Source organism: Osmia lignaria, chromosome 14 (genome assembly GCF_051020975.1).
Source record: "Osmia lignaria lignaria isolate PbOS001 chromosome 14, iyOsmLign1, whole genome shotgun sequence".
Classification (NCBI taxonomy): domain Eukaryota; kingdom Metazoa; phylum Arthropoda; class Insecta; order Hymenoptera; family Megachilidae; genus Osmia; species Osmia lignaria.
The window spans coordinates 6,240,272-6,263,842 of NC_135045.1; the positions used below are offsets into that span (position 1 = coordinate 6,240,272).

The 23,571-nt window shown below is 37.9% G+C and overlaps 1 protein-coding gene across 1 annotated transcript in view; it reads right to left on the reverse strand.

Annotated features, from left to right (window-relative positions):
* LOC117605745 (alkaline phosphatase-like) overlaps positions 1-23,571 on the reverse strand; it is a 162,731-nt gene that overhangs the window by 23,680 nt on the left and 115,480 nt on the right. The window contains exons 3-7 of the mRNA XM_034327417.2: positions 23,293-23,467; positions 17,554-17,732; positions 14,371-14,578; positions 13,118-13,258; positions 8,952-9,146 (exon numbers count right to left, since the gene is read on the reverse strand). Coding sequence (XP_034183308.2) covers positions 8,952-9,146; positions 13,118-13,258; positions 14,371-14,578; positions 17,554-17,732; positions 23,293-23,467 — 898 coding nt within the window. The remainder of the gene's footprint in view (positions 1-8,951; positions 9,147-13,117; positions 13,259-14,370; positions 14,579-17,553; positions 17,733-23,292; positions 23,468-23,571) is intronic.

A 23,571-nucleotide genomic window follows, 5' to 3' on the forward strand; every position in this document is an offset into this window, starting at 1 on the left:
CTTTGAACCCTTTCGAAGTTAAATGTTTTTTGATAAACATGTATTTAGTATTCCACTGTCTTTAGTTGAGTTTATGTCGAAAATTGCATCAGTTCTATTTTGTTTGATATATTTTATTTAATGTGACTGGCGTAACTCCTTGTCTGACCATATACTGACACGTTCTACTTTCGCACAGAAATTCTGTACCATCCATGTACAGGAGTATTTCTAACCTACTACAAATCTTTTCTTTCTACTTTACCATGCACGACCTTATCCTCATTCGCCTGTGAGCTTCTCATTCTACGTGTTCAGACATAAATCGAGCTGTTCTACATAGCTCGGACATCTTTTCCTACTTATCCGATAAAATAAAGTGTCGTGATTCTTCCCGAGGAACGATTGTATTTCAGGATTGTTGAGAAATCTATTCTCTTAATTAATCTCTATATCTTTTCTGGGATATCTAACAATTTTATGAATATTTATTATGATACGAGTAACACAGAGGATGAATCGTTAGTGATTCGTGAAATGGTGACCGAACGACTCGGTGAAATTTCCCCGAATCATGGATTACCGGCGATTGTAATTTCTCCAAGGGAGTCACGACATCAGTCGACGGAACATCGTCAATTTATAGCGCTGTCAAGGGAGATCAATTACGTAGAATCCCTGCTGACGAGCTGCATACCCTTGGGGCTATAAGGGTAGCGCCAGACATCTAATCCTTTTACGGAGTTCCACGTGGACTCCGGGGATGCCTTCGGATCTTATAAAGAATGGATGACGCTTTTTTATACCCGTCCAAGTGATAAAAAGTTTCTTTGCCGTGCAAGAAATTCGATCACAACGCACGTAAGAGTTTTACGATTGCTTCGAATGTCGATTTAAGGGTATATTTAATTTCGATTGATTCCGCTGTTCCTTGTTTACCTTTGCGAAAGAAACGCTCGTCGAATTAACGCTGCTGCACAGTTGGAAATAATTCTTCGGAACAGAGATTCTGGAACGGTTGATTCGAGAACGTGCCACGGTCATAAGTAGTTTTTCGCGAAACAAGCAGAACCCGGCCTGTTAGTCGACCGAATGATCGGCGGAAAGAGCTGGTTCGAAAGTTGTGAAAAGAGTTTTCCACCCTGCTGACTTTCACATTCGTCGCACGTTGTAACGATTGTTTTCGCCGTGGTAGAAAGTAATCAAATAGAGAACGAAACACTGACGCGAGCGATCGACAATCGAATTACCGTTTAATTTTTGCACCGAACGTTGGATTTTTAGTCCCGTGGCAAACTCGAATTTCGAAACGAGAAACTTTTAAATTTCCATTCTAAATAGAAATCAACTCTGTTGATTTAAAGTCGATAAAATTAATCAGCTGTAAGGGATTGAAATTATGTTTGCAAACGAGGAAGAACGCAATGGGGAGCAATATTTTGGCAAATCAGTGCGCGTTACTAGGTAAACAGCGGTTCAAGTCGATAATGTTTCACGCGGGATTACGCAAGCATTATCAGTTCGCGTCATAACATCAACAATTCTAGCATTTTGGTATAGGTCTGGTTAACCGAACCCCCTTATGTATCTGTCGTATCGCCTTTCTACTATTGAATTTCAAGGGGTCGAAGCACGCTTGGCGCGTCGCCCGAAGCTCTGGGGTTAAATTCCAATAAACGAGCTCGTATGTGTTGTTATCACGTTGATACTAACGAGAAGTCCACCTAATTCCTGCTGGACCCCTATCTCTTTTCACGATCTCGTATCGAGTGGTTATGATGGCCATTCTACGGTTATGTCTCTTTTCCTTCGTTACCGACGCCACATTTTTATTAACGCGTTAACTGGTATCATTCTTCAACGTACGAGAAAGAAATAAAAGGCTATTTCTTTCTCGTACGCGTAATGAATAATAAATAAGGGTGAATTAATATTGTATATTATTATTAAACGAAGAGTTAAAGGATTGACCTATTTCATTGGATATTTATAGCAATTACATTTCTAGAGTTAATTTTTATAAATGTCTCAAAATTACGAGGCAGAAAATAAAATTACCTCGCTTGTACTTTGATCCACTTCTAAAGAAACAATTTCACGGGGTATTGATTCGGAATTTCGCAGCTCGCGTCGATTCGAGTTTTCCGAATCAAGTAAACGAAGTAAAACCACGAAACAACTGATTTGACGTCACTTAATCGACACTCGGGTTCGTTCCAATTTCATAAAACGTTACGACATTTCATTAGCCCGTACCTCGCCGACTTCGTAAATAATTTCTCTCGGGCGTTCAATCAATCGTTCGTTGTTCCCATGGTAGTTCTATTATTACCGTCGACGGTATCGGTTTTATGGTTCGCCATAATTTCCGTCCCGGCATCGGGATTCTGCGTAGCCGGGTCGATGCTCGTTCAAAACTCATTCGTCGGTTCCCGGTAAACTGGTCGATTTTATTTTTCCCCTCTCTGTTTCGTATTTCCTGACGTCGCGACGAACGTTAACGAGATTCCGCCACGCGTATCCCTTTTAACGTAATTTTCCGTCGTTATCCCGTACAAACACCGGGACTCCATATTCATACAATCGCGCCTACACAAGTCAGATAGACGGGAAGCGGGCAGAATGAGAAAAAATATTGCCCCGATTTATCTGATCCTCCGTATCCCGTTGAAAAATCCAACTACATGTATCCATTATCGTTATTATGAACGAGCATCGCGTGACACTTGTTTCCTTTCTTCCGGTCCTTGTACCTACAGCTTCTTTATAAAAACAGAGCAATATTCCTGGAAGATTCACATTTTTTCTTCATTATACAGTGGGAGGCAAAAGTGAGTAGACACTGTTCGAAATGGAATATCTTGGTTAAAATTGGACTAAATAACTTGAGGCTTTTTGAGAAGCTATAAAAATCAATTCACTAAAATATGTATTTTCATCGTTTTAAAAAATTACAATTTGTTGAAATCGTGATTTTTATAGCTTCTCAAAAAACCTCAAGTTATTTAGTCCAATTTTAACCAAGGTATTCTTTCTAATTTTCTTTACTAATATTTTTTCGTGTAATCTTTACGTCCTACTGTCTATTAGATTCTTAACACGTCGAATACTGTAGCCGCCCGCTGATTCCACGCCGTGTAATTACCTTTTAAAAATAGCTTGTGGTCGCAGACGATATTCACACACGCGTGTGCTTTATTTATTCGCCTAGATAGTCAACGAACGCATAGCTGTGTCACGTAAACAAATGAATAGTCAACAAACGTATTGCTGTGGCACAAAAATAAACGAACTATGAAAAATGCACATATCTATGCCATCGATGCTCGATATTTCCCCATTACTTTGAAAACTGGCTTCTGGATTTCCTAAAAGTTCAAAACAGAAAATTATCGACCGAGTACAACCAGTGATTGATTTATCTTCTTAATCAGAATTTTTCCTATTCATTATCCAACGTTACTTCAACAATGAAATACAGCTTTTTTGATTACGTATCGATGCGTCCCAGTCAGAAACGAAACGGCGACGTTGCAAGAAATGCGGCGAGCTTTGATACATTTCCGGGATAAAGCAGAGACGTAATGGATTCGGTTGTAACGAAACGGCGGGTTCAGATGTAAATGGGATCTTCTGGTTTTTTAATAAAGCTTCCGTGACATGACAAACGACGAAGCGATTCTTTCTTGATAGCGATACTTAAATGTCCTTTCTGCTATGGTTGTTTGATTTCAAACGACGAACCTAGCTAATGAATTCTGGGTAAAATACACCGGACATTCCGAGGCTCTGAGAAATATTACCTGATTTAGTGAAATACGGGCAAAGCAAACTTTAGTTTTCATTTTTCTAAGGAAGAGCAGTGTTTCATTTACGGTGATATACGCGGCGGTGTTGCATAAAACTTGTTTTGAACAACGAATAAAATAGATCTATCGGTTATCCGTGAATGTATTAGTTACTATTCATAGATAACGAAAAGATGAGATTTATTCGTTACTCGAAATTTTCAAATAAAAATTCATTTTTGTGACTTTCTATGCAGAGCGATAGAATGAAATCGGTTCGTTAAACAGATGCATTTTTTTGCACGAGTGACAAATATAAAATTTTATTTCTTATTCGTTATTTTAATAACATTTTACTTGAACGACGCCAAATGTTGTTATGCAATTAGTTAGATTCGTTCGAATAATATTTCGATAATGAAATAAATTCTATTCCAATCAAGGTTTCGATGAACCGAAACTCGGTCAAAGCACGTCGAGATCGTCGCATGGCCAATTAATGAAAGCTTGGGACGAATATTAACGGTACCGTGGATGGATAAAATAATAATGCATGGATTAAATTGATACGTTACTACGTTGACGCAGCTGGGAAAAGTTTAAAATTCTTAAAAAATTGGAATTGTATCTTGCTGCAAATTTGTTATGCATTACGTTGGATATTCGATAACCACGATACATAAGAAATTCAGGGAACTTCGTCGAGCGTGTTCGATCATCGTAATTCTTGAAAAGTGTTTGCCTTTGATAAAATGCAAATTTTGACGTAAGGAATACGTTTGATATTTTTTGAAATTTGTCAAAATTGATACCACAATTAAATTTAATGAATATTACATAGATATCTGACGCATTATAATTGAAGGATCTTAATTAAATTTAAAATATATGAAATTTATGTAAATTTTCGCTGCAACCTTTTCTCCATTGTGAATCTGCGCCAAAATAGCGAATACCTTTCCGGTCTTATCGTTAGTATATTTCGCGAATGCGTGACAGTAATTATAACAGCGGAATGTTCTCCGTTCGCACAGAAGAATCCACGAAATTGTTGAAATGTCGGTATTTCTTGATTCCGACCTCGTTATTTTACGATTGCGATTCAAAGCGAACGATAAAAGCCATACGACGGGTCGACCGTGTAAAATATGGAACATCGCGGCAAATGTTTACACGAATTTATCCAGGACGAGTCCCGTTCTTTTATTTAACTGCGTGCCAGCACTATCGTGACTGTTAAATGCAAAATCCCGGCACATGGCTGGCAAACGTTTATCGTGCATTCCTTGCACGTTCCATGCTGCCTAGACCGCCTGAATTTCCATTGATTTTTACATTAAGTCGGATATACGTTCTCCGTCGTTTTGATTTATCCTCGTTGTCGACGATGTTCAAACTACCGCGGCACGTGACATTAATAATTAATACGTCGCTTTGTTAAGAAGACGTATACGAGAGTGGCGTGATCCGGAGAACGGGAAGTATTTAGCTAACGACCGATTAAATGGAGAGGAAATATGAAAGTAATTCGTTGGAGTACTTGCACGTTTCGTTGATTGTGAATTATGAGCGTATGAAACAGAAGGGAGCATTGTGTAATGTGCTAAAACAAGAAATAACAAATCGTTAGTAGCTTCTATTGCAAATTAAAAAATTTAATGAAAAAATTGCACGTGCAATTTTGTACGGCAGTATGATTGTTTCCACTGACATTAAATGTGCGAAGAAGAGAAACACGTATCCGTAACAAGTGTTTCAATTATTTTCCCCAACTTCTGTATGCGACGCGGACAGACTAATATGTTCTTCGTATGGGCTTGGAAAAGCTCCAGAACGTCTGGACCATTTCCAGTGGCCTTAATTCATTTGTCAATTACATCCAGTATTTCCTGAAGGCGAATGAACTGTCCTAATGATTGCGTATTTCGTTGCTCGGTTAACTGTAACGATTTGCTCTCTGATGAACGTGAGCGAGTTCACAATTCAATTCATCGAATCAAAAACAATAATAATTTCGATACATAGTAGGGAATGGAAATAAAATTCCTTCGGTTTTATTTTTGTAAATAATCGAGGAATTTTTCCATAAATTTTTCATAAATTTTCCATAAATTTTCCACAGCAATCAACATGTTAAATCAAAGAAGTTTAAAATCATATATCACTGTTCTACGGTATCAAAAATTCATCGAAGGTATAAAAAGAAGAAGCTAGAAGTGTTTTAGTATTTAGAGCAACAGTCGTCCCCTAGTGTATCGAGTTCTATCGATCAGAATAGAGGGAGGGAATGGTAGACGGGATCGGGAAACAGAAGAAATGAAATCGAAGGGTTCGAATGGGTCAAACGGTTCACGCACAGTCCACAAAAAAACTATCCTTTGCATTTCTCCTAGTCGCGATTCGATTTAACCTTGGACAAACGTTCGATTCTGGCACATGGACTTGTCCAAGAAGATTGGATCTCATTGAATGGAGGACCTTGGAATTGAAGGGACTCCCCTACCATCTTCCGGCCACGATGAAGAAGTGACTGGAGGGTATATAAAATGGTGTACCGAATCACTTATCTGGTATTGGATTGCCAGCCAGCTTTTTCTAGTCAATTCGATGAAGCAAACATGATCGACGGACCGATAAATTATTGATCGAACGTGTCCCTTTATCGTTTGTATACCGAATGGATTTCAGTTTGTTTGTACGTCAGCTTGCAACCGGTTCGAATGCTCTTTTTCCGGTTTCCCCGTGGAACGTTGTAAATTCAAAGTTTATTAGCTGTACGCATCCACGCAGGACATTGACGAACGATAGTTTCTACAGTTTCGTGAATTCTGCTCGTATGGTAGTTTCGAACGATCGATAGTCAATATCGAAAAGCTCGATCGTGATGGATACCGTTGATCGACGGGATTTTTTCCCTCGACCCTTTCGTTGTCGCTTTGTTTCAAATCGTCGCGCCAGAAATACCGAGCGAATTGATTTTCAAGTATTGGATATCGCAGCCGAAAGGATTAAATTGGTAATATCGTCTTTGAGTTCGTACAGCTTCAAAAAGGGGACAATGATGGACGACGTCCCTTGTTTCACACATTGTGCGAACCTTTCGAATGGTCTATAGTGAGAAGTACTATGTATACAAAAAAGTTCGATCGAGATTTGTATCATTGATGGATGAGAATTTTTTTGTATCGATGCTTGTTCATTTCTGTTTTTCTGCTTGAATATTTGATCTGTTCGCGGAATGCTGCAAGAAATTCGGTTTGAATTTATTTCTGTGGGAATGTAAAAAATTCAGGATCACGGATAGCATCGTCGCGTCGCGTCGGTGAGAGACGACCTCGAAGGATATAAGTAAGAAGTTCAACGTCGACAACGAACCGATCGCCGACGAACATTTTCTGGATGAACTACCCGGACTCGGTTTCGAATCTCAGAAGCAAAAGAATTTTTGTGGCGAACGGTAGGTGCAATTTAATCATGGATGAACGAACGAGCTGAGATTACGAAAGGAACCGGAGAGATTGCATGTTATTGAAGAAGCTCCGTGGCTCGGATGCGACAACAGAAAAAGACTCGATGCTATAAAACAACGTATGGGATCATTCTCCAGTATTGAGTTACCGACCAGCTCTGGTATTCCTGTGAAACAGGCAAACGAAGGTGTACTATAATGAAATTGCGCGAACGAAAGAGAGAGAAAATAGGCAGCAACAAGCGGTCGAGAAGCGAAGCGTAACTGGGTCACAGGTCCCAGGATTAGATGAAAAAAAAAAGAAAAAGAGAATTAACTCGTCAGCAGAATGATCGATATTAACTTCTTTCCCTATTTCAATTACCAATGGTAAGTCAATCCGTGAATGGAAACGATCAGTCGAGCAAGAGATTTAATCGGAAGAATGTGCTTCGAGTTCTTTCGCGATTTAATTTCATCACGAATCAGCGGTCCACATTTTTTTTTAGGTCAAATTGAATTTCATTCGCATTGTCTTATATGCAAATCGATGACCAAGAATTTTTTTCATACGTAAAATTAATCATTAATTAGTAATATTAACGGAAATAATTTTGTTTCGTTTTTGCTTGTCGACAATTTCTGCAACAAGTAGATTAGTTTTAATGAAAATCAAAAATATTAGTTTAATAACATTTATAACCCTACAGTGTTGATATTGACTTGGATAAATGTCAACGTAATCTAGATTTATTCTAAAATGGTAAGGTAAAGGGAGTCTCATCCGAGGAAATTGGAAAAAAGAATTAGAGCCATGAAAATACAGAACATGCGAGGAAAGATATCACATCATTTATAAAATATTAATAATGAAAATTGCCAGAAAATATTGATATTTTTTGGTGGTAATGCGTGGATAATAATATTCATTAAATTTTCATAAACTTTATGTTCATAAATAGGACGGATTAAGCAATTTTGCATACCATTTGAGCGAACGACTGAAAAAAATATCTGAAAATCTCGCAGAAATCCGTCCAATTAACTGAACTGTCAATTTGGGTAACGAAGTGCTGTGAAATAGTACCGGGCGATTTTTAATACAACCAGATGACTTTTTAGCACCGTGGATTATCGCGAATGATGTCGAGCGAATTTTATCGACGAACGTAAAATATCTGTTCGTGAATTTTAATATCCCGAAGAGGAATTTTTATTGCCTGTTTTTCGTCGATAACGCTAAGCGACATCAGCTAATATGTACCAAAATGCCAATTGTTGCACACTGACAGTTTGCTTTTATTATTCCGTTTGTATTTCATCCGGAGAAACAAAATTAAACTCGAGTCAGATACGAATAACTTTTAGTGTTTGATATGTTCCTTGCTCTATATTTTCCCATAGATATCAAGAATCCATCCGGAAGGTCGGCGACGCACGGCACTTATAATTAATAATTCTGTTCCCTCTTTTGAAACCAATTTAAAAACTAGTTGAATGCGCAGTTCACTGCTAAAATTTCCGTGTTTTCTTGAAATAATTTTTATTTTTACTGTTCTGCAAAGCAATTAATTATAAATCCCAAAGATCTATAAAGAAATTTCAGTTTAGTAAATCGTGTTTGAATTTGGACAATCGTATCCGAGCTTATTGGATCCATTGAACGCGATCAATCACCTTAACTGCCTCACGATGAAACATAGAGCTATTAGACAATGATTTATAGCTTCACTTACCGAATATAGGATTTCCACGGCGTGTTGCGAGACCACCGAGCGTGAGTACGTGGGAATGATCTGCCGTCACGACGAGCAGCGTCTCCGACAAGTCGACTTCCTCTATCACAGCCCTTACCGCTTCCTCTAGGGCTAATGTTTCGTCCAGTGCTCGATACGCGTTATTATGATGATGTGCATGATCGATTCTGCCACCTGAATACATGCAAAAATAATGCGTTCATAAAACAGAATGATAAGATAATAATATTAGTTCTATGAATCTCCATAAAATCAAATTAACCCCTTCCACCTGATATTCAGAGGAAATTTAATATTTAATCATTTGAAAGATCGATCGTTTAATTTTTGAAGATTTTGCATATAAATGAATTTATGGGAAGTCTAAGTTTCTCCGTATCTGCTGGATACAGTCATCAAGAAACCAAGAAGCAAAGACCGCTTCAGAATTACAAATACGAAACACGTGAACGAGCGTCATTAGCATTACCATCGAACTCGCATTTAGGAAAGCACCGTGGCCATCACAGTTAACGTTAATTATTCGGAACGACCCACAAGAATCCCGAATTCAATTATCGAGACAGCAAATGTCGCTGGCTTGAATGGATTACTGGAAACTCGGACTTGAACGTTCGAAGTTACTTGCGGGCGATCAGGGTAGCTTGATCGATACACGAGTACATAGAGTATTTGAAGTTATTTGTTGTCCGAACATACACTTCATTAGTATCATCTTAATGAACTTAATATACCACGTTGGTTATTTAATATTTATCAAATTACCGCAGTCCTCAGTTAATGAGAGATTAAGTAAAAGACGATAAAAAATTTGATAATCTCGGGATTTAATGGGTGTTTATATTTTAAACGAACATTGTACGATCTATTATGTATGCAGTGTGAATGGTACGAACGATAGATGTGATATGTGTGCTATCCGATAGGGTGGTCTTTTGTTTGAAATGCGAGAATCGTTCGATTCAATAAATCGTATATTCCTGCCGAGTTGGGTATTTCATTCGAAAAGGGTTTCGTAATAGAGTGCAAAGCAGACGTTTAGATTGTGGAAACATATAGTAGAAGTGGCATAATCCCGTAGAATTCTCTGAACAACTATCAACACCTGATTTGCAATTATAAATTTAATTCTTACGCGTTTAAGATTACATGAATTCGTTCACCTACACATCATTATTTTTATTTAGAAGATCAACTTCTACGAAGCACTGATACGTTTTTTTAAATATTTCGATAAGCTTCTCAAGAATAAACATAAACGTGATCTTTTGATTCCGTACACTATATTTTATGTCATTTTGAACGACCGTGTCCTCTCCGATTCGAGATTACAGGATTTTTCAAACAGATCGACTGAAAGATAAACACGTTCTATCAAAGAGACACTAACGTCATTCGTTGCAATCGATTGAAAAAAAAAAAAAAAAAACAGCGGAGGAAAATATTTGGTGAAATTGCGAATCATTTTTGTCCTCGACAGGGACTTCTATCGGAGAGTATGGAATTTATATCACACCATATGCGGTGAGAGTTGGGGGATGATGAATTTGTGTAACATTGTGGTTCTAGTTGCTGTCAACCGAGGACAGTTTAGAACCGAATGCTTCTACTCTGGATAAATTCGATCCCATTTTCAGTAAAATCTGAAAAATTCTTTTAGAAATAATATCTGTATAGATTCGTTGAAATTTTTGTTCGAAGCAAATTAAGTCCAGCGCTCTATGCCGCGTTTATAAATTTAATTACTAAAAGAGATTACTTCAGGAATAAGAGAAGAATTCACGTTTCTCCATGCTAATTTAAGCAACAATTTTTCAATTACACACAAGGTGGCCAGATGTTCCGGTAGAAATGCAAATTAAAGGTGGGCGGAATTAAAGCCCGTTTGGCCAGCGACGCGCATGAAATCATTCTTTTTAATCATTCCTCTCTAATTCCCATGCTCGTCCTTTTTATCCGCCGGTTTATCTCTCGGTGCTTCTAAATATAATGACGGAAGTGGCCTCTCGACGTGGCAGTAGCGACGATAAGACGTTGCAAAACCATCCGAGGAAGAAGCATCCTGGAGCAACTTATTTTAAGCATCGCCACGAGAACTCTTGGACGAAACTTGCTCCAGATGGTTCAATTTTTTCAGAAATACTTATTTCTGTATCAAGTACAAAAAGGACAAATTTCCTGAAGAGGAAAGGTACAACTCTTCTTCTATTTCGACAAATTATTTGGATTTTTCTTTATTAAAAAATTCTCACTAATAAAATAATTAAAAACTAATGTGTTATCTGATGTATTAAAATGATTAGTAAAGGGAACGAAAATTACACGAAGTTCTTAGACAATTAAGAAACGATTGATCGTGAGAATGCACCTTCGGAAGATGCAACTTGATTCATCAAACATGATTAAAGTTCGGCAAGTGAAGCATCCCAAAAGCCAAACCGGTGGTTTCTGGAATCTTAGGAGACACCCGACAATAGGGTGAAAGGAAGATGGGTTCGAGGGTTTCGATCAGTTCTGAAAGCGGCATATTGTGCCAAAATCTGTCAACGGGGGAATGTATTTTCCAGATGCCAAAGCGGGAGCAACAGTTGTCGCGACCCGGGAAACTTTGCTCGACGGATCTAGATTTCAACGTCGATTACAAACTACGGAGGAGAAGCGAAACTGAAACGAGCACAACTCTTCGGGGCAGAGTTCTGAAAGGAAGTATAGTCGATTAATTGATGTTGCGCTATTGTTTGATAATGGACCGACGCGTCGAAAGTGATTATCGGCAACGCGTTTCGTTATCTAGAAATAACCGAGTTTCTTCCTTGTTTCGGTATGCAATTTGAAGCGACGATAATGTGATTCGTTGTTGGTTATTGAACAAAGATGAATAATTGCAAAGATAATTAAATGAAGGGTAGATTTTGATACACCCAGCTTTATCCTTTATCCTGATAATTGATTTACGTAAAATTTGAATTTTTAATGAAAACTTGCATGAGAATATATAAAATTCGCGAAGGTTTAATATTCTTAGGCAAACGCGAAACGAATCACAAAGCGTACCGCGCACTAATTGAAGAACAACGTAACGAATTTCGAACACAGTTTGCAAAGTGAAATCGATTGGTTTCATGTAATGAAATTAATCAAAAGTTCGATGGCACAAAGGTCGATTGATTCACCAGAGACAAAAGCTACCGCGCGATTGCACACTCGGAATTCGATGAAAAGAACGAGTCGAAATACGAATAGATTTTCATTGTCAGTACTTTATTACATGAACTACGATTCTTTTTTCGTCAACGATGCGTGAGTACTTTGGAAATTCCGTGTTATTTGCTTGGATAAACTTTAATTTTCATTCGGATCGATAGAATGTTGCATAGAATGTTGCTTCTACTTTGTTTACACAGAAGAAAATTAATTTTTGAAAATTAATTGTCTGAAAAATTCACTGTTTTTCATTGCCTTACGAGACAATTGTTATATGGATATCTGAACGAATGATTCATGATGTCGAAAGGATCACTGAATCAGCGTTTCTTTTTCCAAGGGAAGACAAAAAACAGTCTTGCTGCCAATCGATGAAACGCCTTTCCTGACAATGTAAGAACGTGAGATGTACACACCGGTTATCAGGGGGCGGAAAGCTATAAACTCGATAAAGTATAGAACGCTGACTCAATCTTTCCGTAGAAAACTCGCGTTTCCCTATTCACAGAAGGAACACTCTCGAGAGCATTAGCTCAATTTTATTCCAGCCGGGAGATTTGAATTACGTGCCTACGCGTTGCTTTCCTGATTACCTATGGATTTTCCGCGAGCGTATGTAAACGAAAAATAAGTAGAACATCTCAGGGTAAATTCAGCCCTCTTGAATTTCCCTGTGCAATGGATTTTTATTTGTTAGTTTTTTCTTCGTTAGAAAGATAATTATATGCGGCAAGAAAGTGGCTTTCAAGAAAACGAAATTTGCGATATTCCAGCAGACTTCAAGAGTAGTTCCATACTTTCCATCGAAATTCTCGTTTTATTTCCCGCCCCTAACGCGTCGATGGAACATTGAAATGGCGAATAATCGTAACTGTACGTCTGCCCGGCAACTTGGATATGCATTTTTGCAGGACCAGGTCCCTTTGTTCGTCCCCACGTACCTTCCACGAAGAGGAAATATCCTTCGGGATTTTTCGCCAGTACACGGAGCGCTTTTATCGTCATTTCGACCAGTGAAGGATCGCCGCTTCCGTTCGTGTTTCGATCGACGTCAAAGTCCATGTGGGAATAGGAAAACAGCCCTGAAATCATCGAATCCCATGAAATGGTGAGTCATAGAATTTTTAACAGACTAAGTTTTATCGAGTCGTTTCTCCTTGCGATAGAATTTTATTTCTGCTACCGAGATTCTACATCGCACTGTATTTCGTGATAAAAGAGACGACTGATTTATAAGATTTTGAGAAAATATCTTTTAGAGCACTTTATTACTCAACGCTCCGATTCTTATTTTTCTTAATTTATCGTGTAGATAGAACGACAGTAACAATATTTCACATTTGAGGCAACATAGTAAATCAATTTTCAAACATGGCTGGTTACACAGAATAGTTTATCCGTTCATTATTGATTTACGATTGAAATACTAAATAAAGGATTATCGCGATGAAATACCAGCCAATAGCGTTCCTTATTATCGGGTCTCACAGGGAATCAACAGCTTTGCTCGCTATACCGAACGTAATCTCAAATTCAAACGTTACGCCTATCATAATTAGGGCGAACTAACTAACAGCCAACTGTATTCAAGCATTAATTCAATCGAGTACGATCGATAATTACCCAATATTGCGAAACTAGTAAATTATAATCGTTCAAATTATAAAATTTCTTTGAAATTCACGTTATCCGTTTAGCATAGAATTTGCGAGGTATGGAGTCGAATTAAAGGTAAAAAACGCGAATACATTTATGACAATTTCTTGGAACGAATTTGATGAACAACTTTGTACGCGAGAATTTAATATCGTCGTAGTTGGAATTTGAAGATCTACTAGAGAACGCGGAAAATGTTTAACGAAATTAAAATGCAGTGGAATTAAACTGGGCATTTTTATAATGAAATGAAACAGATTATAGTTGTACACAATCATGGTTCCTGAACATATTATAATATGAAAGAGAATTACAAATTCTTATCATTCAAAAATATCCAAACAAAAAACAAAATTTATTTCCTATAGCTACATGAATTATTTCTTTTTTGAATGGCAATAAAATCACGGTGACAAATCGAAAAACGAAACTGAAGAGTTAGATTGATAGCTTAATCTTCGATCGCGTGTCATACCAGATATGATTATTTTTATCGCAATCGATCATTATAATAAAAAAACTGATATCTGTTCGTTACCAAGAAGATGATTCACTTTGCGTGGATCCACGTTCTCGAATTGTTCCTTGTTAGCGACATATTTCGCGGCCACATTTCGTAGCCCATGATTTCTCGACCATTCGTTGATCAGATTTCTTCCGTCCAATCGTCTACCCTCTTTATCCGGTTCCTCTGGATCCTGGGTCACCTTCGGCACGAAATGACGTCTGCCCCCACCGAGCACCACCTACGACGAAACGTGATTTTATTGGCGAGTATTTTATCGAGAAACGGATCAAACTGGATTCCGAGTAATAAACTCGAACATTTTATCGAGCATTGGGAGCGAGCTTGGCTTTGAGACAGATCGGTTCATGGAAATTAACCTTCGAATCTTCCGAGAGCAATCGGGATGATTTAATACGTCCAATTGATGGATCGTTTTCATTTGCCGGTGATTTCTATTGATTATGCAAATTCGTGGCTTCGATTGATTTGTGCTTTTAACTGTAAAATATGGATGAAAGAGAAAGAGATTTTAAGCAATGGTTTATAATGTATTGTTTCATTGAAGAAAATTTTATAAACTATTTGTTAGGTATGAAAATTAGTTATTGGAAGATTTCATATTTTAATAATGTAAGCTGCTTGGTTCTGAAAATGATAAAAATTCATCGCATCATAGTTTTCATATTTTCAGTAATTTAATAATGATTAAGAACAAATTGTTGGGTTATTCTTGTACAGCAAAGATATTCTTTAATCGCTTGCACAGTAAATGTTCTAATTCAGATTGTACGTAAAAATTCCTAAAAATAATTAAACTTTATTCAGGTTGACACATAGTTATTTCATTCAGCTTTTTAAAATGTTGACAAAAATGAAACTCCGTTATTTTGACATTTAATTTCCGGAAAGTTCTGTAATTAATCCCTTTACATTTAAATTTACCAAGCTAGACATTTTTAATTTTATGTATGCTAAAAGCATGTTCAGCTTTTAATTACCTCTTTATAACACGATAATAAATAAATCAATACCTTTTTCTATTTAATAAAATTTAGTCATGAATATTATTCATTATTACGGTAAATACAAATCTTGATACTTTGACAATAGTTAATATTTTTTGTAACGAAAGTAGCATTGAAACATTGGATTCAACTTGATCCAAAGTTGCCGGACGCTTTTCATTTTCGGATCTGATATTTTCGTATGTTCTTCTGACGTATGTACATGTTTGCGTTCCATCAGAGAACGCGATCCCAGAAGCAATTTTGCAGAATTTCAGTCAACCGAAGAGAAATGTTCTTTTCGTTGCATGTGAGAGTTTCCATTTCGGTGATTGCAGCTTTTGTTTTTTTCGATGCCTGAAATAGAAGTTGCATGGAAACAGGATCGCGAGTATATAACCTACAATACATGCTTTTGTATTTTTACGTGGCCAAGACAAAATACGTGTGAAATACTTAAGTAGCACTTTGTAAAGTGTCGTGGTGAATGAAACATAATCATTTATTCATAATTCATCGGTGGAGTTATAACTTTGCTATGTTCGTTACAACAGTTCTGAAGTCATTAATTTTTACATCTTTACCAAAGTCTTCTTCTTTGCAAGGATATTTTTAAACGATAATTACACCGTGTACCTTTAAAATATCTCTTAAGCAAGCAATTAAAAAACATGTATGCTGATAAAGTTACGAAGCACGAAGTTGGAAACTTCTCGAATGCTGATGTAAAAAAATATGAAGTTTTCGTTGGTAACTTCGTTATCATTTTATTTATTTACACATTAAAAATATTGAAGGGAAGGTTCGCTGAGATTTGTTTTTATAAATCAAATAAATAAGGAAATAGCGACGTGTCTGCAGATTCTGTGCAATCGAATTTCACGAAATAAATCTGATACGGTTCACTCTGTCCCGCCAATATATCGGAAATCTTCAGTTTATCCAAAAAATACAGAAAAATTCGTCCCTCTGGACCTTTAATTCTTCTTCTATCTGAGAGCAAACTCTCTAGAGAATTTCTACTAAGCAGACTTTAACGAGCAAGAAGTTTTGCATAGAAGTTTCGCACAAAAGCAATGCCAGTTCCCTCGAACGAGATTTTTTTTCCCTCGAGTTATAGCGATAGAGAAACGTCATCTAAGATCCCCAAGGACCGATTGACCCGCCGAAAAATCGAATTTTCATTGATTGAACCGGCGCGATTGGTTCACAGGGATACCGCGAGAAGACTCGTTTCGACTTTGCATTATTGTCACAAAGTCCCTTCGACGCAATCGAGGGATTCCATTACACAGAGAGAAGCTTATCTTAGTTCGTCTTCGGTTTAACGAGAAACCGGAAGTTTCGAAGTGGTCGGCACAAGGGTCACCATTGGAAGTCTGAAAAGGGATGCGGGATTCAAAGCAATCGAAGAACGAGAATCATTGATCTGGATAAAGTTTCCGGCTGGAAAAATGTACCGTATTTAAACATTAATAGAAAATGTAAAAAATGATACATCTGAAATTTGTTTATTTCAGAAAATCAGTTTTCTATTTGACCTTTTTTTCGTTCGTATTACATCAATAAATTGCCGAGTGGAAAGAGCACGTCAGTTCATTTCCGATTTGAAAATCCTATCTCTGTTTTACAAACTGTGCGCTTTAATTTGAGAGTTTTCGAGCTTCACCTCGAATATGTATTTTGAAATGTCGATGCCAGTAATTCACAGCTCATCGAACGAATACATAGAATTGTTAGCCGACGTATTTTTAGTCGAAGCAATTCGATTCGATGTAATACGAGATATTAAACAACATTCGTATTTTATCAACCTCTTTTCGTGAATTCAATATACCTAAATAAACGTACAGCTGCAATATAATTAAAAAACCTGGTATCGTTTGAAAAATATTTATTAACGGAACGGGTCAGAAGCATGTATCAGTCCATGTAAAACAAGCAATTTCACGAGAGGAAGAATCACGATCCCCCATGAAAATCATTCTATCAAAGTATACAACGCTCAAGGAAGCGGACATTCGATCGAAGCGAAATCAAACTTTTTCATCCCCGAGGATCATCGAATCGCGTCGAATCACGATGGCGGAGCAGAAAGTCGAAAGAGACACCCCAATCATTCAGAGAACTGAAGAGTCGAGCAGAAATGGACGTAAAGGGGGCAGAGAATCTGCGACACGGTCAGTTAAGCTGAAATATAATCCCGTACGTTGATGTTACGACCGGGTTCGTCTTCGAGCAGCTGACGTGCGATATCCTTGCAAGAAGTCCGTGCAGCAGGTGGCACTTTACCATCGTCCTCCCAGTAACGGCTGGCTGCGTGGGCGTAAAGAGCCGCCGGTGTCGCGTGTGTCACCCTGGTGGTCGTGACTAGGCCCGTCGATTTACCTGCGAACAGAAAAGTCGGATTATCGACACCGCGGTAAATCTGCTGGCTACCAGTTTCCAGCGCACGTGTTTCGTAAATCACCCGACTTCATCCAACTGCACCCTATGCATTTGCACCCTATACATCTGCCGCGGACAGTCTCATCGCTGGCTAATCGATTAAGTTTCCAATAGAATTGATATTGGTGAAAATGAATCTTTTAATTAACGCGTTGGTTGATACAATGAAAATGGAATAGTTAATTTTCAAATTTCGACTCCAGTGCCACTCAAGGAGTTAATTATGAAACTCGAGAAATATTCTTCATATTTCACCATGAACATCGATGTAAAATATGAAATGAACTCGCAGGGCAATTTAACCCATACCAAGAAAGCATTAAACGTCAAAAAGTCCCCGGAGAATTCGTGGAGAAGAAAATTCCTCTCCGATTTGGAATTTCAGGGAACAAGCTTTCTCTGACGTCTCCAATTAAACGCGTTTTCTATTCGGAGGAAGATAAATGAAGGGAAGCATGTGAGAGTGAGAACGAATCGAAAATGTCGTACGGACAACTTTTTCATCGTCGACGAACCGTAGAAATGCGGTTGCAAATGAATTCTGGCGACGTCGTTGGAATAGCTATCCAAGCCGCGAACCGCTTGATGTCGTATTTTAATTAAGCGAATGTTCGCGTGATCCTTCTTAGCGAACGTTCGACGGAAAGTCTCTGTGCCATTGCTGATGAGTTTACGGATTAAGTTGGCACGCGGAGATCTATGCTCTATGTTCCCGTAGGATTAGTAATTACGTTAAGTGGGCCGACGTTAGGTCGGCAACGGATGCTAATCGACCCGAGTGCGTCGATACACGGACCCTTCATCAAAGTCTCTCTTGACCCTTTGATCTCGGTATCTGGGTCTTCAATTATGATTTACCATAACGAAGGGACACCGCGACGACCTACGACTTCCTCTACCGGGTATTGCTTCGATTAACAACTATTTAAGCAGCGTAAGTTTCAGATTCAGAAGATGGCGAAACGCATTTCGTCAGGGAATTGAATTTCGAATAAGCTTCCTAGCTGTAATGGTTGTTACATTAGTCGGTAGCTTTAAACGCTCTGCATCGTTGGAGAAGTTAATTAAGTATTTGTACAGGATGCGAGATGTTGGATCATAGTGTGTCGTTGAGATTAAGCAAAACGTTGAATACGCAATTTCAGATTGTTGTACAGGGCGTTGCAAAAATAATGCACAAGTGGAGAATTTCAAATATAAATTTTCTCAGAATTTCAAACTTTTTCACGAATTTTAAATTAATTTATTTTTGGAGGTATCCAATTTCACGTTAAGCGAAAAGAATTTCTTTTTCCACAAAGTTTAGATGTTTTTTGTTTCGCGGAAAAGATATTAACGTCGGAGATTGCTTCGTACCGGTGACTGTCAGCAATTTAATTTGTCCAAGTCGTAGGAAGCTTACATTTTTCATCTTTTTGCGATTTGAACGTTACGTTTCCATTTCTTTCGATTAAGCAATTTCCAGTTCCGTTTTTCGTTCAATTACTGCAAAACCTACCTGCAACAAGCTGCTGGAAAATAAGAAAAGTTGGATAAAGAGTCCTGAGACTGTCCCCGTAAACTAAACCTACATCGTTTTTACAATTAACGTTGTCACGGTAATTATATAACGATGTTTCATTCCAGAGAGATATTCATTTTTATCTCCTTTCCTGAATAAAATCGCTTGTAATTTTAGAATTTAGAAACGGTTACAAAATTAGAGCGATCGATGTTTGATGACAGCAAAAATTTCATGGCTCAGATACACTTTCGGATTCGAGATAATACATATGTGTATTTCGAAGTCTCCCAAGGCGGCCACTGAAGAATAGAAGTGAGAAATACGAAAGAAGCTTTTTTCCAACAGACTTCGACTTTCGAAAATGAGCTTCCTTTCCCTGTTTCATTTTAGATACAACCTCGACTCGATGTACCACTTTCTGTATTCTTCACTCCATGTCAGATTTTTCGTGGAAAATATTTGTGTCTGATTTGAGAAACATTTTCTTTTATGATTTCGTGTATCGTAAAATACATTAACAAATTTATTTTAAAAAGAAAAATGGGTATTTAACAAATTATGTTAAGGATTCAATCGTGATTACTGAAGTGATTGAGGGTTTACTGGAATAATTGAACAGTCAGATTTACCATAATAGGCTTAGAGGATAGTAGATAATATGCCAATGAAGATGCACTTTGATCTATGTCGATATCTCAATTAGTTCCCAAGATACAGGCCTTTAAAGCTTAGCCTCAGCGCGCCCGAAATGTTGAATGACCGCGTGACCTACATTTTTACCCGGAAATGCGTACGCATCATAGTAATAGTAAAAAAAATGCTGACTCAGCGTATGTCATTGACCAGCGCGTTGGAGGGAAGCTTGTGATAGGTCAGTTCATTGAGCGAGTGAAAGGTTCGATCAGGAAGAACGAGAAGAACATAATAAGGGTGGAAAAATTATACTTTGCTTTAAACGACGATATCTCGGCATCCAAAAATCATATCAACCTAAAATCAAAACTGACTTAAAGTCAAGAGAATCCTCTTTCTTATGAACTTACATTTGTTGAGAAATTTTTATTAATTTCGGAATAATACACTTGTAAAGTTTAATAGGTACTTTTCGTTACTTATATTTCTTATAAAAAGTTTTGTGATTATTTTGTGATCAGTCTAGCAATTTAAAACATTTTATTTCAATTAAACACCTAATTAAACCGGATTTACAACCTGTTTCCAGAAACGAGAACAGTTAACCCAGTTACACGTGGCTTTCAAAAGGAAAGGAAGTATAATTCCAATTATACAAACGATTGAAAACTGTCGGTTTAGATGTATAAAACAAACTTTTAATAATTTGAAAAAAATTGGAATTCGCGTGTAGTGAATATTTTGTTAATTAACCTACATTTAAACACGGTTGTGGGGTGTTGGAAAAACCGGGGAACTTTCATCGAGAAGTTTTATCCATGTCCAACAGCGGCCAAGTCTCGACAAATAATTAGTACGAGATTAATTGAATCAATTATGCATTCATTAAATTGAATATCGGTTCTGCGCGGATTTTCGTTCATCAGACGGACAGATAACGAGTGAATTTTCAAGCAGAAGTTTGCCGAACGTTCCTATGGCTTTAACCGTCCCTACGTATAGACGATCTAAAATTTGCAAATTCATCCGTCGAGTTTCCGGTGACAGCGGGGAGAACAGTCGTCGAATGAACTTTATCCAATGACAACTAACTCCTACGGTTTCGTCTGATCAATAATTCATTCGCATCATCGCAGTCACGTCGACGATCGTACGAATTTACGAAAGGGAGGGGAGAGAACGATTTGAATTCCGCGGAAATCGCTGAAAATTTCGCGAACGACGATTCAATTTAACCGACAAACTTAAGCACTCGCGTAAAGCTTCGACGTATCTTTTCTAATTTTTCAACCGACCGTGATTCGTCTCAAATTTCATAAGACACCACGTTTCGTCTTACTTTTCTTCTCCTTTTCTCTATCGAAGCTTTTCATCTCTCAACGAATATCTAGCAACGTAATCTTACGCGAAAAGGGTGTACTCCATCTGCGAAATTGTTCTTTATACGAAGTCGCAGGAAGGAAAAGCTTTCGAAGGGAGTACGTGAGGCGGCAAAAACATCGGCGTAAGTAGCCTTAATGGAAAACCTAGATACATCATGCGGTTCTAAATGAGATTATAGTACGAATCGCAGACTGAAATCCAACACTTCTGCTTTATTGCTGCGATATTTTCGAGTTGGGACGAAAATACGAGGTCTGTTAACAAAGTAACCGCGAGTTAATGGCATAGAAATTTTTACTGTCAACTTATCCACAAATCGATTATACTCCCTTCGAAATGAACAGTTACATAATTTACTTATTCTAATAGTTTCTGGCGGGGAGTCAGTTTACATTTTGAATGAGCCAGGTCCACCCTGTCCCTTCTTCAGTCACGATAGTTGTAAAGAGAGATAGAAAGCAAGATCGTAGTAGCTCGCGGAGCGGAACACGTCAGCGGCAAACGGCGTGCGATTAATCAAGCAGGCAATTCATCTTAATGATCGGGTTAAGGCAGCTTGCGCTTTCATGCTCGTAACGTAGGCGCAGACATACGTACACGGCTATATGCGACGTGTTTATTACTGGTCTCTCGATGTACATGACTATGCAATGTTGTTACATAGCGTGTACATTGCCCCAGGTACTTTCACGGTGGCTGATTTAGCCGCGAAGAAGCTACTTCGAGCAGCTCGTTTTCGAGTTCACTTTATGAAGAATGTTACCCGAGTGATGCACCCTGATTTTCCTGTTTTCCGAACATAATACTGCTCTTGAAAAAATAACTAAATTAAATTTGAATCAATTAGGTTTACGTAATAATACTGCTTTGAAAAATTGAAAAATAACAAGTATCTTATTAAACGAGTAATTCCAAGAAGTGTAAAAGTATATGTAACATTATAAGGTGGAAGCAATTTTCTTCAACATTATCGGAGAAAATATGTATCCTCTTGGAACTTCACGGTGAAGAAAGGCAATTTGCATCGTATGCGCGACTTCATTTTCGAGCATCGTTAGAACAGGGCGATGATAGCAGCGAAAGACTATTTTAATTTTGAAAATGAAAACATACGGATGTCTGCTTTTTCAAATAGCTCTGGTTAAGCGCGTATTTCGAGCACGAAGTTCATTACTGTAATTGTAAATTTTTACGTAATAATTAACTTTTGCTCCCTGGAGACTCTTAATCGCGCGATTATAATTTTTTCCCAGAATCCAATGAACGCGTATCGCGTATACGAGTACTGTTGATTATTCGGATAATCATCGGAATTAGCTCGGGAAACGGCAAAACGTTTCGTGATTTCGCATAGAATCGCCAATCATCTCGATTCATGTTGCCATTACCCTCTTGCGTTACGCGCTCTGTTACCAACCATAATTCGCTTCACAGACATCTGCTACGTTGGAGTAACATTGCACGTTGATAGCGTCTGTTCAACTTTACGACGCTTGTTTTATTGATGGCGTAATCAAAGAAGGGATATGACGTATTCCTCGTTCATTCAAGCATACAGGTCAATTATGCGAACAAGGTGCATCACCTTTTGTTTTCTAATCACGTTTCACTACCGTGTTTTGAAGTAGATACTTCAGATTATGACTGCTCGTGGCTGCGTTTACCTTAATAATAATAAATAATGATTGCAAGCTGTTGCATGCCAAATGGTTAATTTCGAAACGTCGAAAGTTCATGATATAAAAGTGTCATCAAATATCACTTGTGACGTATCAGTTTGAAGCATAAAGTTTGACGAAAATAATTATATAAACTGCAGCCATTATACACAAAGATTATTGATGAAAATTTTATATTGACATACGTGTACACGTCGAAACGATTGAAGGGGTTAAATTCCTATTTATTGGAGTGAAATTGATCGGAGATAATCTTTTTGCATTAACCATTGACATTCGCAAACATCCCGATTTTACTTACCCTGCTCCTGTGCCCAATTGATAAGGGACGGTACATGGGCATCGAAAGTGGAATTACAGATCTCGAAACGCGCAGACGAATCCAAGCCAACGGTCTCGTAATTGGCTTTCACTCCGCAGAGTAACGCCGTGGCACACGCCGAAGACTCTCCAACTTGGGCGTCCATGTTGTAAGTCTGTAAATGGACAAAAGAAAAGGAACAAGTTTAATTAATTTGTCCCAGCAGCAATTCTGATAACGCCGATTTATCTTGGTACTAAAAAGAATGCAAGGTATCAA